Here is a 17,112-nt window from a genome sequence, read left to right on the forward strand (position 1 = left end):
CAGAACCGCCCCTCCATCAGACATGCACAAAGGGTTGGGAGAAAAATGACATCTCTCCAAAGGATAACATGGTTCTTCATGGCTACGCTCTCGCCGCCCACTTATCTGTCACAAAGCCTTCCTTGCGGCAACATCAAAGCTTTCAAGGCTCACCATTTTGCTCAAGGGCTCTTCAGGAATAAATTGAGGCTTTTGGTAATTTTACCTTGGCAGGAGTAAATGAAAGTGAATAATGGTTTGATGTGAAGTGAAAGGGACATGCGATACGTTCGACACATCTTGCTGTTTTGCCTCCAGACAAGTGAGGTGTATCTTTGCTTCGCGCGGGGGGACACTCACCTACGATCCCCGACAGCTTGAGCAGCAGATGGATGGAGTAGGAGGACAGGACCGCCACCACTGTGAGGAGGATCCTGCAGAAAGGATTACAGCGATATTATACAACAAAAACAAATGACCGTCAAATGTATTTCTTTCCCTTTGTCCCCATGAAACGGTAAAGTGGCTTCACGCTGAAACCATATATATTTTGGTGCAATAGCTGCAGCCTTGCCCTTTACATTAAACCTTATTTATTTATCCATTATAGATGGTTAATTGTTTACACAGCTGCAATATAGAGGGCCTTCTCCCGGGGGTCCCCGTGGCTCTAAGCCTGGGCCCCCACTGGGCCAGGCTGTTGTGTCAGCCCATCTGCTCTCCAGGCTGGAGGTACAGCCTCGTACACGGCCCGCTGTACCGAGCCCGGTGCAAGAGGCTGGAGGTACAGCCTTGTACACGGCCTGCTGGAATGAGCACGGTGCAGGAACCCTCCTCCTGTCAGACTGAACAGGGGCCGCACCACTTCCGTCCGGTGGTTCAATAGTATCCCCAGTGAAGTGCTAAACCTGATCTCAATCCTATCCTTTCAGAACCCACTTTTCCTGGCATTCACGAATCGTCTAGCTCTATATATGCCACGGCCTGGAGGGTTGAGGGTTAGAATGCCAGGTGCACAGTGGGAGGCGAGTTGTAAACGGAAACGTCCCAAAGGGAGAGACAGACTCCCTCCGTTCCTCTGGCTCGAGCCCTCTGGGACCCAAAACACTGCAATTTGTTCTGTTCATTCAAACAAAGATTTGTATTTGTATCCTAGCTTGGCCAATTATTTACTCCCTCTCTATCTTGTTCTCTCTCAGCACCCTCCCTCTCTTTCTCTCTTGACAACCTCTTTCTTCAATCTCCCTCTCTCTGTCTCTGCCTCTCTCTCCCTCTGCCTCTCTCTCTCTCTCTCTCTCTCTCTCTCTCTCTCTCTCTCTCTCTCTCTCTCTCTCTCTCTCACTCACTCTCTCTCTTTCTCTCTCTCTCTATGTGTCAGTGGAGGCCGGTCGCCCATTCTTTCACCTCCACTCCACCCCCTGGCCCGTTCCCATTGCCCCGTTGCCCGGTCGCTGTCGAGAGCTGCGAGGGCTGACTTGTGGGCCGATGGTTCAGCAGGTCGTCTAGCAGTGGGAGGACAGATCTGCTGACGGTCAGACAGATTGAAACTCGGGTCTTGCAGTGTTTGCAACCCTTCGCCTCCCTCCACCCTCCCCAACCTCGCTGCTCTGTCCAGCAGCCCTGCAGAGACCTGCAGAACCTTTCCACGGCCTCTGTATCCCCTCATTAACACATTACAAAAGGCCCTCTTCATTAGATACACAATAACAGTCCATGTTGCCTCCACATGAATCCTATCTTGGTTATTCTTCACCATCAACAACACCTCTCATTGTTGCCCATAAACCTAGACGACGTTAGACAGGATAGGACGGACAGCACAGGACAGACAGGACAGGACAGGAGAGGACAAACAGGAAAGAACCGACAGGACAGGACAGGAGAGCCGGTCAAAAGCCCTCCAAATGATGTGGCAATGAATGGATGAATGGATGTTGAAGATGACGAGGAGAGAATAGCTTCAAAGAACACATCTCCTCTGGTTAGCGTCCACCGGTCTGAGACCTCTCTCACACACTCAGGCAGACAGAAAGTGACGGCAAGAATGTCCCCCCGTCGCCGTGGTGACCGAGGGCCTCGAGGGTTCAGCCATACAGAGGGTTAGTTGCTGAGTGGGGAGGGGCTTAGGGTTAGAGGCTGTGTGGGGAGGGGCTTAGGGTTAGAGGCTGAGTGGGGAGGGGCTTAGGGTTAGAGGCTTAGTCGGTTAGGGTTAGGGTTAGCTGCTGAGTGGTTAAGGGTTAGAGGCTGAGTGGGTTAGGGTTAGCTGCTCGCTGGAGATGCATTAAGACCGGGTCTGCAGACATCTTGAGAAACAGCTTTCCTTTCACCATGGAAATTCCTGGACACTTGAAGGCGAATGCTGCTTCTGCCACCCTGAGTCATCTTTAATATACAATAGAACTAGAACATGCACTCACTTTAATAGGCTGCTGAACAATCTAAATAAAGAACCGTATGGTCAGAACTCAATAATTTTGACTAAACCAGTAGATATATTATATTTGTATCTTCATACAGGGTTAGGTTTAGGGTTAGGGTTAGGGTCTCCCCTGTATTGAGCGATGGAGTTGGAACCAAACAAGGCGATGTTCAGCGAGCTGCAGACCCATATCCCTGTAGAAAGCTCCCCCATCTTTAGCACTTGCTCTAAACTTGCAACCTAACACATATGGGCCGAGGTGTTTGAAAGCGTGCGAAAAGACGTGTTGATATCTGCTATCTGCTGAGTTTACCTTGTGAGAACGTGAGCGTGCTCACTCTGGGAGACACAGAAACTGAGTCTCGAGGGATGGAGAAAATGGAAGACCATTTCCCACTTTATTTATTCCATTTCTCATCCACTATAAACGTACATCTTACAAAAATGGTTTTGATAAGAATAATAACCGTGGCTAGTTTGTGGAAAATTGTTTCCTTCTGTCAAAGCCCAAGAGTCTTATTATTATCTAAACACTGCCTGAATTCTGAATAATAATAACCTTGAGATTTGTTTTATTATTGTTGTGATCATAATTTACTACTATAGCTTCTGTGTTGTAGCTTAAACTATTGTGGGCTATTCTCCACGTCATCTGAAGACTGTGTTACCGGTACGGTCTGCTTCTGGTGTCGTCGCCTTTAACAAGGCAGAGCTATTTCCGGGCGTGTAAACCTCTCGAGGAATGGTCTTGTGAGTCACCGCGGAGCGAATGAGTCCGAACACATCGGTGAGGCCCCGAATGAGTGATCATTAGGAGTCCGTCATCCCACGTCTTCACACGTCAGAGGCCATTCATCTATCACTTCCTCCTCCTCCTCCTCCTCCTCCTCCTCCTCCTCCTCCCAGTCCCCCCCCTCATCACTCCCCACTCACAGGAAGAGAACCACACCGGTGTTGGCCATGGCGTAGGCCAGGCCTAGGATGCCACTCCCCATGATGGCGTTGCCCAGGTTGAACACCGACATCCCGAAGGACGTCTTCCCCTCGAACTGGCAGAACAACGACAAGAAAAAACATTAGATATCATGGCTTCCTCCTATTGAAGATACTAGTAAGATACTAGTAAGACACTAGAGTAACATACTAGAGTAAGATACCAGTAAGATACTAGTAATATACTAGTAATATACTGGTAAGATACTGGTAATATACTAGTAAGATACTAGTACGATACTAGAGTAAGATACTAGAAAGATACTGGCGAGATACTGGTAAGATACTAGTAAGACACTAGAGTAACATACTAGAGTAAGTTACCAGTAAGATACTAGTAATATACTAGTAAGATGCTGGTAAAATACTGGTAAAATACTAGTAAGATACTAGTACGATACTAGAGTAAGATACTAGAAAGATACTGGCGAGATACTGGTAAGATACTAGTAAGATACCAGTAAGATACTGGTAACCCAGTGGGTTGTGGTCAGTTGGTTGAGTGAACTCACGTCTGTGAAGCGCGGGTTCTTCTTGTCGTCAATGGCTGAGAGGAACTCCGAGCTCTCGGCTCGCTGGGCTTCTGTGTCCTCGGGTCTGGGGGTGTGAAGACAGCGGTCACAATCCACAGTGAAGAGAAGCTCGAGGCTAGCTAACGTTATGGTTCTTCTCATCACTGACCCTGCTGGTTACACAGTATGACTAAATAAACAGAAGAGATAGGAGCTCTGTCTCTTCCATCTCTGGTACGTACCAAGCATTACGGGTCCTACCAGGTACAGCTACAGAGGACTGGTATACCAGGCATTACGGGTCCTACCAGGTACAGCTACAGAGGACTGGTATACCAGGCATTTGGGGTACTACCAGGTACAGCTTCACTACCGAGGAGTGGCAGTAGAGAACAGAGAGCCAACACCCTCAGTGAGAGGGGGAGAGGGAGAGCCAACAGCCACAGGGAGAGGGGGATTGACACAGCGCGTGACACCACCAATTTACTGAATCAGGGAAGACATGTGACAGCACCAGTAGGTAGCCCGAAGCTGCAGGAGGCACACATTCAGCCGGCGGTGAATGGAATCGTTTTATCTTAACCCTCGACATATCATGGCCAAGGTGACACATGTGGCACTACACGCGGAAGGCATAGGAAAGCCTCACATGGAGCCATGCGGTCAGTGTGTCGCTGTGATGTCGTCCAGCCGCTACAGTAACTACAGAGAGTCCACCTACTTGCCGGCGCCCTCCGCAGGGGCCGCTATAGCCGTGGCGGTGGGGGCTGGGGCGGAGTCGTCGGCCTCGTGGCCCCGACCGTTGGGGACCGGGTTGTCCTCGGCGGGCACGCCCTCGGCGGGCTTCTCCTCGCTCCTCTCCCCCCTCATCTCCCCGCTCATCTCCCCTGGCGTCTGGGCTGTGGAGGAACAAGATGCGGTGTCAGTGCTATGATTGGAGGAAAACACGTCGCTTCGGATCAATGCACCGGCTCCACCGGACGGGATCCAGAGGGACTTAGGAGAATGAGAGCAGGGAGCGAGAAGAAAGGATTGAGCCGTGTAATCCCATATGTGGGAAGAGAAAAACAACGATTTAGTCGGCTCTAGCAAACTCCAGAGCCCTGGAAAATCAAATGGGATGAAAAAAGCACAATATGATTGATTGATGATTGATGAAAGATTAGATCAGAATATGTTTTCAGGGAATAAGCTACGAAAAGATGTGAACCGGAAAACCAAAAACCAAAAGTCATTCTGTTATCCGTGTGCCACAAACTAATGTGGCTAACATAGCTCTATTCATAGCTCTAACATAGCTCTAACATAGTGCTTACATAGCTCTAGCATTTCTCTAACATAGCTCTAACATAGCTCGAACATGGCTCTAACATGGCTCTAACATAGCTCTAACATAACTCTAACATAGCTCTAACATAGCTCTAACATAACTCTAACATAACTCTAACATAGCTCTAACATAACTCTGACATAGCTCTTACATAGCTCTGACATAGCTCTGACATACCTATAGCATGGCTCTAACGTAACATGGCTCTAACATAGCTCTAACATAGCTTTAACATAGCTCTAACATAGCTCTAACATAGCTCTGACATAGCTATAACATGGCTTAAACATTGCTCTAACATAACTCTAACATAGCTCTAACCTGGCTCTAACATGGCTCTACCATAGCTCTAACATAGCTAGCTAAAATGGCTCTAACATAGCGCTTCCATAGCCCTCACATTCTAAAGAGTGTATATGCAAATGAGCGTCTTGCAATGTGATCAGCATTCCAAGTGAGCTGAATGAGACCCGATGCAAACAAGAGAGAGAGAGGGGAGACCGCATGGACCGCCATCCACCGTAACCATGGGGACAGATGACATGGGCCTCCATCCACCGTAACCATGGGGACAGATGACATGGCCCTCCATCCATCATAACCATGGGGACGGATGACAGGTGCCTCCATCCAGTGGTAGTAGTAGCATAGTAGATATAGTATTATAGCAGCAGCAGTAGTAGTAAAGTAGTAGTTGTAGTAGCAGTAGTAGTAGTATCAGTACTCGCAGTGATTTTAGAATAGCAGTAGTAGTAGAATTAGGAGTAGTATTAGTAGTAGCAGTGATGGTAGTATAGCAGTAGTAGTAGCAGCAGTATTAGTAGTAATAGTAGTATTAGTAGTAGCAGTGATGGTAGTATCGCAGTAGTAGTAGCAGCAGTGTTAGTAGTATTAGTAGTAGCAGTGATGGTTGTATAGTTGTAGCAGTAGTAGTAGTATTAGTAATATAAATAGCAGCAGTACTATAAGCAGTAGTAGTAGTAGCAGTAGTATTAGTAGTAGAAGTAGTAGTAGTTGTAGTAGTAGTAGCAATAGTAGTAGCAGTATAGTAGTAGTATTAGTAGTACTAATTTAGTAGTAACAGTCTAGCATTTGTAGCAGTAGTGAGCTGCCTGTGAACAGACCTGTGTGCTGCCGCTGTGCTTCCCTTGTGCTCCTCACACTTTGTGAGGAGCGTCCTGGGCCCTCGTGGTTCTCTCGTGTCCTGAGGCTCCGGTCCCCCGCGGGGGGCCACCGGTGCTTTGGGGGGCCCCTTTAAGAACCATGTGACATGCGTCTCCTGGATGTTTTTCCCCCGAAAGCAGGACGGTGTGTGGCGCCCGCTTAGAGACCCTTCATTGGCTATTCTGCCTACACACCAGTGAAGGGGAGTGGGAGAGGGGCCAGGCCGTGAGGAGGCCCCCAACACAAACAGCGGGTCCCCCGACAAGGCGATGAAAAGAGCCCAACCGGCCCCGACCAGCTAGGAACCGGTTCCAGCCCATTTTTAGTGACTCCATTTTTCTGCTGTCAGTTTTTTCCCCCTCTTCCATTGAGAAGGTCAGAGCCAGCGGCGTCGGTTAGACTTCCTCTACTACCACTCTGGGCACCACGCGGTGACCCTCCCGCCTCCAATGCCGCCTGGGGCCTCCTCTGCCTCCTCCTCTACCTCCTCCTCTTCCTCCTCCTCTTCTCCATCGACCTGCCCGTTTCACCCTCGTGTTGGGTGTCAGTCTATCTACCCTTTAGAGGAGGTGAACAGACCAGTCTATCTAGGGCTCCCCTTTGCCCCTATGACATGCTGGTGTGTGTGTGTGTGTTTGTGTGTGTGTGGCCAAGGGGATGTGTGTGTGACCACACGCGTGGGTATGTGTTTGTGTGTGTGTGGCTGTGATAGGTGTGTGTGTGTGTGTGTGTGTGTGTGTGTGTGTGTGTGTGTGTGTGTGTGTGTGCGTGTGTGTGTGTGTGTGTGTGTGTGTGTGTGTGTGTGTGTGTGTGTGTGTGTGTGTGTGTGTGTGTGTGTGTGTGTGTGAGTGTGTGTGTATGTGTATGTGTGATTGTGTGTGAGTGTGTGTGAGTGTGTGTGTGTGTGTGTGTGTGTGTGTGTGTGTGTGTGTGTGTGTGTGTGTGTGTGCGTGTGTGTGTGTGTGTGTGATGTGTGTGATTGTGCGTGTGTGTGTGTGATGTGTGTGATTGTGCGTGTGTGTGTGTTGTGTGTGATTGTGCGTGTGTGTGTGTGGCCATGCCCCTGTGTGTGAGTGTGTTTATGTGTGAGTGTGAGGTTGTGTGTGTGTGTGGCTGTGCCCCTGTGTGTGTAGGTGTGTGTGTGTGTGTGTGTGTGTGTGTGTGTGTGTGTGTGTGTGTGTGTGTGTGTGTGTGTGTGTGTGTGTGTCTGTGTGGCTATGCCCCTGTGTGTGAGTGTTTGTGTGTGTGTGTGAGTGTGTGTGTGTGTGTGTGTGTGTGTTTGTGTGTGTGTGTGTGTGTGTGTGTGTGTGTGTGTGTGTGTGTGTGTGTGTGTGTGTGTGTGTGTGTGTGTGTGTGTGAGTGTGTGTCTGCGCGGGACCAGGATTCTTGGTGTCCTGCTCCAAGCCGGGCGACGTGGTCGGGCAGCAAAGCCCGACACACAATGGCCCGTGTTGTGCGGTATCCTGGGAACGGGCGCACAACACTGGTGCTATTGTGCCAGGAATCATTATACCGCTCGGGCCCCTTGGCCCGGGGCCCCTGGCGCAGGCCCCTGGCGCGGACCCCCGGCCACTCGAGGGGCTGAAAGGTATTTCACTGGGCCGTAATTGAAGGGAAGCCACCTTGAATTGTGCAGCTGCCAGAATCCTGCACATCATTAGCAGGAGCTCCTCTAGGAAGGGGCTGCTCCGCTAACGGCTAACGGCTAACGGCTAACGGCTAACAGCTAACGGCTAACGGCTACATGGTCCATAAAGTCTGACACAAGCTGGGGAGGTACGGACAGATCTGAACTATATCTGATTGGCTGCCTGAGCGTTCATTCACAGGGAGCAGTGGCGTTTCAAACACTACACCTGATTGGCTGGTCATAGCTCCTCTTATGATAACAGGGGCGTCCGTCGCACGATGGCTCATTTGATGTAGATCAGAGGGGTGTAGAGTAATACATTTGTAAGAAAACATAGATTTCACAGGGATCTCTGAATGTGATCTCACCCTCGCCTCAGACGCCGCCCCCTTGCCTGGGCTCTGAAATACCTCAATCTATTCCAGGAGTCCTGAGGGGAACCTGATGAACCTATCAGTGGTCAGAGAGCGGGAACAGGAGGATGGGTGAGGAGATGAAGGGGGAGGAAGTGATGAGCAAGAGGCTCCGGAGCAGCTCTCAGAGAGGACCACAACGCTTTGTTCTCTCAGTCAGGCTGTATTGGCTCACCCCCCCCCCCCCCCCCCCCCCGGACCCTCGGACGTCAGCCACCCCCCCCCCCCCCCCCCACTCCCCCCCTCCCAGAGCTGCACGTGCTGGCGCTCTCACACGCCGCTAGGGGATGACGCAGGCAGCGACGCGGAGGAACGTCATCAGGGGGGAGGTGGAGGAGGGGAGAGGGGGGAGGGGGGAGGGGGGAGTGAGGAGGGGGAGGGTTGGAAATCAGAACCACAGCTTTTTTATTCACCCACCGTGTGTCGCTACGGACTCGTACTCCACATTCCAGTCAAACCTCAGAGTCTGCGTGGAATGTAAGGGTGAGGGGTGTGTGATCATAACCTGTGATCATGACCTCCTGTGACCTTTGATCATGACCTCCTGTGACCTTTGATCATGACCTCAGAGTCTTCATTGAGCTTCATTGACCTGTGACTAAGTGCTTGAGCCCAACAGACGTCCCACGGCGGACACATAGTAACGAGTCCCAACTGAATTAAGCATTACTAATCTGTGAGAACTTCTTACCCGCTGATTTTTAATACATTTGTGTTTAGGTTTTGATTATATTTTTACCTCTAAATAAATGATGACCCCTTGCTCTGGCACGCCTGTGTGCTTTTATCAAACGCTGCAAAAAATAAAATAAAATTTAAGTGATTTAAGAGGCTGTCATGTAACTCCTACTCCTTACTTCATAGCTCCCTTATTAATACTGCGTGAAGTCTTTAAAAGTAGCGCTCAAACTAAAAATATGAGGGTATTTGTGTTTGGCAGAACGAAAGAAAACTCCATCCAAACAGGATGACTACAGAGAAGAGAGGGTTTTTACACCGAGCAGAAATACTTTTTGGACTGACTCATAATTTCCAACAGATTAAGGGATTACAAATTTTGTACAATTTCTGTGATATGACGCTAATAGACCAGAGAGCTCTCTCTCTCTGGAGAGGAGGTCTCTCTCTGGAGAGGAGGTATTCTGCTACTAGACCAGAGAGCTCACACACACATAATGGTGGCACTAGATATGGCTCCTTAAATTACGTAATTGAGGATGAACTAAGACTTAAACCATGAACCATAGAGCGTAGAAGGAACACAACAACAATAGACCTGATCCAGGTCTCTCCAGGGGCACAAGCAAAACACTTGTATAAAATGTATTTATAAAAGGTGTGAACATACTCTTGGGTTCCTCAATCAAATAATTCAAATAAGTCAAATCGACACAAGGTCGAATGTCAACACAAAGGTAAAAACACTAATTAAAGATGACAAGGTCGATGGGTAGATGGAACTGAATGATTCAACTTATAGTTTGCCAACTGTATTGATAAAACGGTATAAAACCATATTTAAATTAAAACACATCCTTCAATCCAACATCTACACCAACAGACACCAACTTTCCTTCTCGCTGTCTTGGCAAAAAACAGTTTGGGTCTGAATTCCCTGTCTGACCTAATGTTCTGGAATAGTTCACTCTTCTTCAGTTAGGGTCTGACCTAATGTTCTGGAATAGTTCACTCTTCTTCAGTTAGGGTCTGACCTAATGTTCTGGAATAGTTCACTCTTCTTCAGTTAGGGTCTGACCTAATGTTCTGGAATAGTGAGCTCTTCTTCAGTTAGGGTCTGACCTAATGTTCTGGAATAGTGAGCTCTTCTTCAGTTAGGGTCTGACCTAATGTTCTGGAATAGTTCACTCTTCTTCAGTTAGGGTCTGACCTAATGTTCTGGAATAGTTCACTCTTCTTCAGTTAGGGTCTGACCTAATGTTCTGGAATAGTTCACTCTTCTTCAGTTAGGGTCTGACCTAATGTTCTGGAATAGTTCACTCTTCTTCAGTTAGGGTCTGACCTAATGTTCTGGAATAGTGAGCTCTTCTTCAGTTAGGGTCTGACCTAATGTTCTGGAATAGTTCACTCTTCTTCAGTTAGGGTCCGACCTAATGTTCTGGAATAGTTCACTCTTCTTCAGTTAGGGTCTGACCTAATGTTCTGGAATAGTGAGCTCTTCTTCAGTTAGGGTCTGACCTAATGTTCTGGAATAGTGAGCTCTTCTTCAGTAAGGGTCGTTCTGGAATACCTCTTCGTCCAGACTCAGCAAGGTGGTTCGTCCTCAGGAACACACTAACATAGCAGACATCAGAATGAATACATGGTAAGAGACACCAAAGAGGGGACGATTGCTGATGTATATATTGATGTATGTATTAGTAAATGTACTATTATTAAACTCATTCATTGATTGGTCATGCTGTGCATGTCCATCACTAGCATCGCATGTGACCATTAGAAATATTGAGTCTCGTGTAGCAAATAGAAATCATTACTAGCCAGTAATGAGCCGGTTTATGTAAATTCTCATGCTAGCACGTGAATTATTTCACTTCAGCATCCCTTCCTGCTTATGTTCCCCTCCCCCATCGACCATGAACCACCTTGGGCCCTGCATGCCTCTCCTCTCTAGCTTTGTTCCTCAGTGCCTCCATCTCTGCCTTCCTCTCCCCCTCTGTCTCCCCCTCTGTCTCCCTCTCTGTCTCCCTCTCTGTCTCCCTCCGTGCCTCCCTGTGTCTCACTCAGTAACTCCCCCTCTGTCTCCTGTTCCTCCCTCCTCTGTTCCTCAGTGCCTCCCTCTCTGTCTCTGTCTCTGTCTCTCTCTCTGTCTCCCTCTCTCTCTCTGTCTCCCTCTCTCTCTCTGTCTCCCTCTCTCTCTCTGTCTCCCTCTCTGTCTCCCTCTCCCTCTCTGTCTCCCTCTCTGTCTCACTCTCTGTCTCCCTCCCCCTCTCTGTCTCTGTCTCCCTCTCTCTCTCTCTGTCTCCCTCTCTCTCTCTGTCTCCCTCTCTCTCTCTGTCTCCCTCTCTGTCTCCCTCTCCCTCTCTGTCTCCCTCTCTGTCTCACTCTCTGTCTCCCTCCCCCTCTCTGTCTCTGTCTCCCTCTCTGTCTCCCTCTCTGTCTCTGTCTCCCTCTCTGTCTCCCTCTCTGTCTCTGTCTCCCTCTCCCTCTCTGTCTCTGTCTCCCTCTCTGTCTCCCTCTCTGTCTCTGTCTCCCTCTCTGTCTCCCTCTCTGTCTCTGTCTCCCTCTCTCTCTCTGTCTCCCTCTCTGTCTCTGTCTCCCTCTCCCTCTCTGTCTCCCTCTCTCTCTCTGTCTCCCTCTCTCTCTCTGTCTCCCTCTCTGTCTCCCTCTCCCTCTCTGTCTCTGTCTCCCTCTCTCTCTCTGTCTCCCTCTCTGTCTCTGTCTCCCTCTCTCTCTCCCTCTCTGTCTCTGTCTCCCTCTCTCTCTCTGTCTCCCTCTCTGTCTCCCTCTCTGTCTCCCTCTCTGTCTCTGTCTCCCTCTCTGTCTCCCTCTCTGTCTCTGTCTCCCTCTCTGTCTCCCTCTCCCTCTCTGTCTCCCTCTCTCTCTCTGTCTCCCTCTCTGTCTCTGTCTCCCTCTCTGTCTCTGTCTCCCTCTCTGTCTCCCTCTCTGTCTCACTCTCTGTCTCCCTCTCCCTCTCTGTCTCTGTCTCTGTCTCCCTCTCTCTCTCTGTCTCCCTCTCTCTCTCTGTCTCCCTCTCTGTCTCTGTCTCCCTCTCTGTCTCCCTCTCTGTCTCCCTCTCTGTCTCTGTCTCTGTCTCTGTCTCCCTCTCTCTCTCTGTCTCCCTCTCTGTCTCTGTCTCCCTCTCTGTCTCTGTCTCCCTCTCTGTCTCCCTCTCTGTCTCTGTCTCCCTCTCCCTCTCTCTCTCTGTCTCCCTCTCTGTCTCCCTCTCTGTCTCCCTCTCTGTCTCTGTCTCCTCTTCTTTTCCTCAGTGCCTCCCTCTCTTTCTCCTTCAGCCACAAAGCCCAGAGATATCAGCAAGTAGAGTGAAGGGGAGATTACATCCCAATCAAAGATGTGTGTGTCAGCGTCTGAGTACGTCTGCCCAGCTGTTGGAGCCACGAAGCACGTCAGAGACTATAGAACGCTTTGGGTTCTGCTACTCGTTTAAATACCCCATCATCTGGAAGGCATTATCTCCCACAGGAAGTCCAGGGTTCATCACACACTGGCCCTAATCTGGATTATACCACACAGAAATGATTACAGTCATTGTTCAATCTCATATTGATGGTAGCCTACATCGACAGACCACCATTGTGATGGAAAACACCCCAGGAGGAAGAAGACCGACCCCACAATGATATTATGAAGCATCTCAGATAGTACACATATAAAGCGTACACTAAATATACTGTATACTACATGTACTAACGTGTAGTATACTAAATATACTGTATACTACATGTACTAACATGGAGATGACCATTCTCCATGAGAGCTGTGGTTTATTTTTACATTTTATTCATGTAGCGAAATTCCAGATTACAGAAGAGATTAGAATATTATCCAAGAGCAGATTAATCTATTTTGTTGCGATTGTTAGCTAAAGTATTCATCTTAATATTGAAATGTATTTTAAATATGTCTGTTGATGCTCATCACTGATTTGGAGTCGTCATCATTCTTTGAAGGACTTATCTTCAGATGTGTTTGAACAGGGCTAATGTTCTCTCTCTGATCCTCAGCCTGACCGACGCTTTCTCTACTTCCCAGGTGGTTCTGGAAGAGGTCTTCCCCACAGACCCTCCCCCGGCCCCCCACAGCGGACCCACAGCTGCCCGGATCCCCACGGCCGGACTCCAACGTGGGGTCTGGCCTGAGGGGTCCGCTCGGACTCAGGGAAAAGAACACAGAGGAGCGTTGACACAGCTGGGAGACAGAGGGCCCTGGAGGAGGAGAGAAGAGGAGAGAGGGGGAGAGAGGAGGAGAGAGGGGGAGAGAGGAGGAGAGAGGAGGAGAGAGGAGGGTCTGAGGAGGAGAGAGGAGGAGGGAGGAGGAGAGAGGAGGAGAGAGGAGGAGAGAGGAGAGAGCAGGAGAGAGGAGGGTCTGAGGAGGAGAGAGGAGGAGGGAGGAGGAGAGAGGAGGGTCTGAGGAGGAGAGAGGAGGAGGGAGGAGGAGAGAGGAGGAGAGAGGAGGGTCTGAGGAGGAGAGAGGAGGAGGGAGGAGGAGAGAGGAGGAGAGAGGAGAGAGCAGGAGAGAGGAGGGTCTGAGGAGGAGAGAGGAGGAGGATGACCTTGTGGGAGGAGAGAGGAGAACCCTGGAGGAGGAGAAGAGAGGAGTAGAGAGGAGAACCCTGGAGGAGGAGAGAGCAGGGTCTTCTCCCAACAATACTAACATCCTCATCATCATCAACAACGCCCTTCCTCCTCCATCTCTGCACCAGCCGATGCCAGCCCTGTCGGACTTCAGTCATGTGCCCTGAAAACAAAGGCATGAGCCCCCTCCATCACATTGGGCGAGAGAGAGAGAGAGAGAGAGAGAGAGAGAGAGAGAGAGAGAGAGAGAGAGAGAGAGAGAGAGAGAGAGAGAGAGAGAGAGAGAGAGAGAGAGAGAGAGAGAGAGAGAGGCTCCATGGGACCAATGCCTCCATTCAGCTGTGAACACACCTCCCATAGCGAGGTCTCTGCATGGCGGTCCCCAGCCCTGCCCTGCTGACCACATCACATGGCACCAGGAGGCCCAAATCCCTGCACGGACCCAGACCCTGGCCTGGGTTAAGCAGATCAACGTGCTGCTTAATGCTCAAATATCTGAGCTGCCGATGGAGCACAATGCCTAACCCTAAACCTGACCCTAACCCTCACCCTAACCCTCACCCTCACCCTCACTCTAACCCTTACCCTCACCCTCACCCTCACCCTAACCCTCCCCCTCACCCTCACCCTCACCCTCACCCTAACCCTCACCCTAACCCTCACCCTCACCCTCACTCTAACCCTTACCCTCACCCTCACCCTCACCCTCACCCTCACCCTCACCCTCACCCTAACCCTCACCCTCACCCTCACCCTCACCCTCACCCTCACCCTCAGCCTAACCTCACCCTAACCCTCACCCTCACCCTAACCCTCACCCTAACCTCACCCTAGGGCTGAACAATCTATCGTTTTCGACCGAAAATCGCGATCTCAAGCATTACGATTTTGGGATCGTCAAAGCTGCGGGTTTTTTTTAATTTTTTTTTTTTTATATATTTAATATATTTTACAAAAGTGCAATTATTTTGATGCTGATGAGCCATTGAAGCAAGTTTACTTAAGAAAGAGGGCTCCCTTTTTATTTGACTTTTTTGGTTGTTGGTACTTGAATAAACAGTCTTGCATTTGAAATCTGTTGCCTATTACCTTAATGGAATTCATTGGTTATATTAATTTATACTGAAACTTGAAATAAATCGTGGTTGAAATCGAAACCGCAATCTCTACCAGAAAAATCGCAATTTCAATTTTTTCTTAAAATCGTTCAGCCCTACCTCACCCTCACCCTCACCCTCACCCTCACCCTCACCCTCACCCTCACCCTCACCCTCACCCTAACCCTCACCCTCACCCTCACCCTCACCCTAACCCTCACCCTAACCCTCACCCTAACCCTAACCCTCACCCTAACCCTCACCCTAACCCTCACCCTCACCCTAACCCTTACCCACAACCTCACCCTCACCCTCACCCTCACCCTCACCCTCACCCTCACCCTCACCCTAACCCTCACCCTCACCCTCACCCTCACCCTAACCCTCACCCTCACCCTCACCCTAACCTAACCCCACAGCCCTCAGACCAAGCTGGGCAGAGGTTTGATGACCAGGGCGCTGGGCCATCAGCGGCTCCAGGGAGGATCTGTAATGGGCCCTTATATGGGCCTTCCTAATGGGTATTTCGCATTCCATTTCTCTAACTGCCCTTCGTTGGTATGTGCCTTTTCCTTGACCCCCTTTGGCGTGGTCGAGGACCAAGGGCTCAACTGATCAGGAACGGCTACGTCCCCCCCCTTAATGACAGCTTGAGGAGTTCCATCAATCATTGAATACCACCTGGTTGACCATACTATCGGCTCAGCGTCCAGAGACCTGTCTGCCACAGTAGAAGTAGTCCTTGCTCTTGCCAATGCATTTCACTTCTCCTCGCGGAGCTCTTAGAGAGACGCAGGGAGAACTTGTATCTGATGCCTCGGATTATTGAATGCTTGTAGTATGTTTGTGTGTATGTTGTTATATGTTTATTACTTTAATAAATGTGCCTTATTGTTATAAGTTTGGATGACCCTTTATTCTTAGACTGTTTAGACAGAAACCGATTGGCGTGGTGCAAAATTCACCACACACTCACACAAGGTCCAGATGCTCCTCTGTCAGATGCTGACAGTATAGTTCATATCAGAGCTCTGTTCGGGAGAGGAGTTTAGGAGGAGTTTCTGTCTCACCTCAGAGAGGTGAGACAGAAACTCCTCCTAAACTCCTCTCCTGAACAGAGCTCTGATATGAACTATACCGTTAGATCCTGACAGTATAGTTCATATCAGAGCTCTGTTCAGGAGAGGAGAGTAGGAGGAGTTTCTTTCTCACCTCTAGACACCTCTAGAGGAGATCAGGTTCAGGACAGACTTCAGGCCACCAGGCCTCATTGGTCTCAGACTCCGCTGGAGGTGAATTTCATTTGGAAAATTTCTCCATACACGTCATTTCGTAAACAACAAAACACGTGCAGTCATTTGACATGGGTGTGCGTATGAGTGTGTGCGCCGCGTGTGCATGTGTGAGTGTGTGGCGGTAAGGGCAGGTACAGAGATACTCTTCTGACTCCAGGCTGTCAGCATCACTGCTCTCCATGAGGCGTGATGACTCAGGAGCTGTTTCATCTATCAGCTGACTTCTATTATTCCCACTGATCAATCAGGGACATTTATACTAATTCAAATGTAAAGCCTGCTTCTCCTTCATTAAAACTTCTACTGAATCAGCGAGATCCACCTTTAGAAGAGCAGTCATGGCCAGACGGAGATATCATAATATCACTAATGTGCTCTCAGACAGCAGCTCTAGACCGTGTAGATCTAGAGACTATGTTCTCTCAGACAGCAGCTCTAGAACGTGTAGATCTACGGTAGGACCGGACCCGTCAGCCGTCAGCTGTCACCGTCGCTGAGCGACGCTATAATATGTCTCCAGTGTAACCCAGGACAGTCGGACCTACAGTAGGACCACTACCAATAACGTCGTAAATATGCGATGCCTTACCAGCAGGTGTCCTCCAACAACTCCAATTATCCACACGGCGATCAGATGATTCGAGATAACTCGAGATGACTCTCTGTCCTCCTCAGAGATGACTCACTGTCCTCCGAGTCGTTCTTGGGGACAGTTGGTCTATTCCGTGGCAGAAGCGTGCGGGTCCCAGCGGTGTCAGGGTCTCAGTGTGAGGGTCTCTGTGTGAGGGTCTCAGCAGTGTGAGGGTCTCAGCGTTGTGTTAATGGCATGTGTTCCCAGCAGATCGTCCTGATAATCTGTTGAAAGTGGGATGTGGAGCGAGCGAGGTTCCGCCCCCTTGGTGGAGGCAGGGTCCGGGCTCCGCCCCTGAAGATGCAAGCTCCGCCCCCTCGATGGGGACAGGCTCCACCCCCTAATGGAGGAGGGGTCCAATCAATGTGTCCGTCGT

The 17,112-nt window shown here is 49.7% G+C and overlaps 1 protein-coding gene across 1 annotated transcript in view; it reads right to left on the reverse strand.

Annotated features, from left to right (window-relative positions):
* LOC130402599 (sodium-coupled neutral amino acid transporter 3-like) overlaps positions 1-16,885 on the reverse strand; it is a 28,581-nt gene extending 11,696 nt beyond the window's left edge. Inside the window, exons 1-5 of the mRNA XM_056606826.1 lie at positions 16,695-16,885; positions 4,625-4,802; positions 3,904-3,988; positions 3,332-3,447; positions 340-413 (exon numbers count right to left, since the gene is read on the reverse strand). Of these exons, the coding sequence (XP_056462801.1) occupies positions 340-413; positions 3,332-3,447; positions 3,904-3,988; positions 4,625-4,785 (436 nt within the window). The 5' untranslated portion in view covers positions 4,786-4,802; positions 16,695-16,885. The remainder of the gene's footprint in view (positions 1-339; positions 414-3,331; positions 3,448-3,903; positions 3,989-4,624; positions 4,803-16,694) is intronic.
* Between the last annotated feature and the right edge of the window lie 227 nt (positions 16,886-17,112).

Source organism: Gadus chalcogrammus, chromosome 13, assembly GCF_026213295.1.
Source record: "Gadus chalcogrammus isolate NIFS_2021 chromosome 13, NIFS_Gcha_1.0, whole genome shotgun sequence".
NCBI classification, from domain to species: Eukaryota; Metazoa; Chordata; class Actinopteri; order Gadiformes; family Gadidae; genus Gadus; species Gadus chalcogrammus.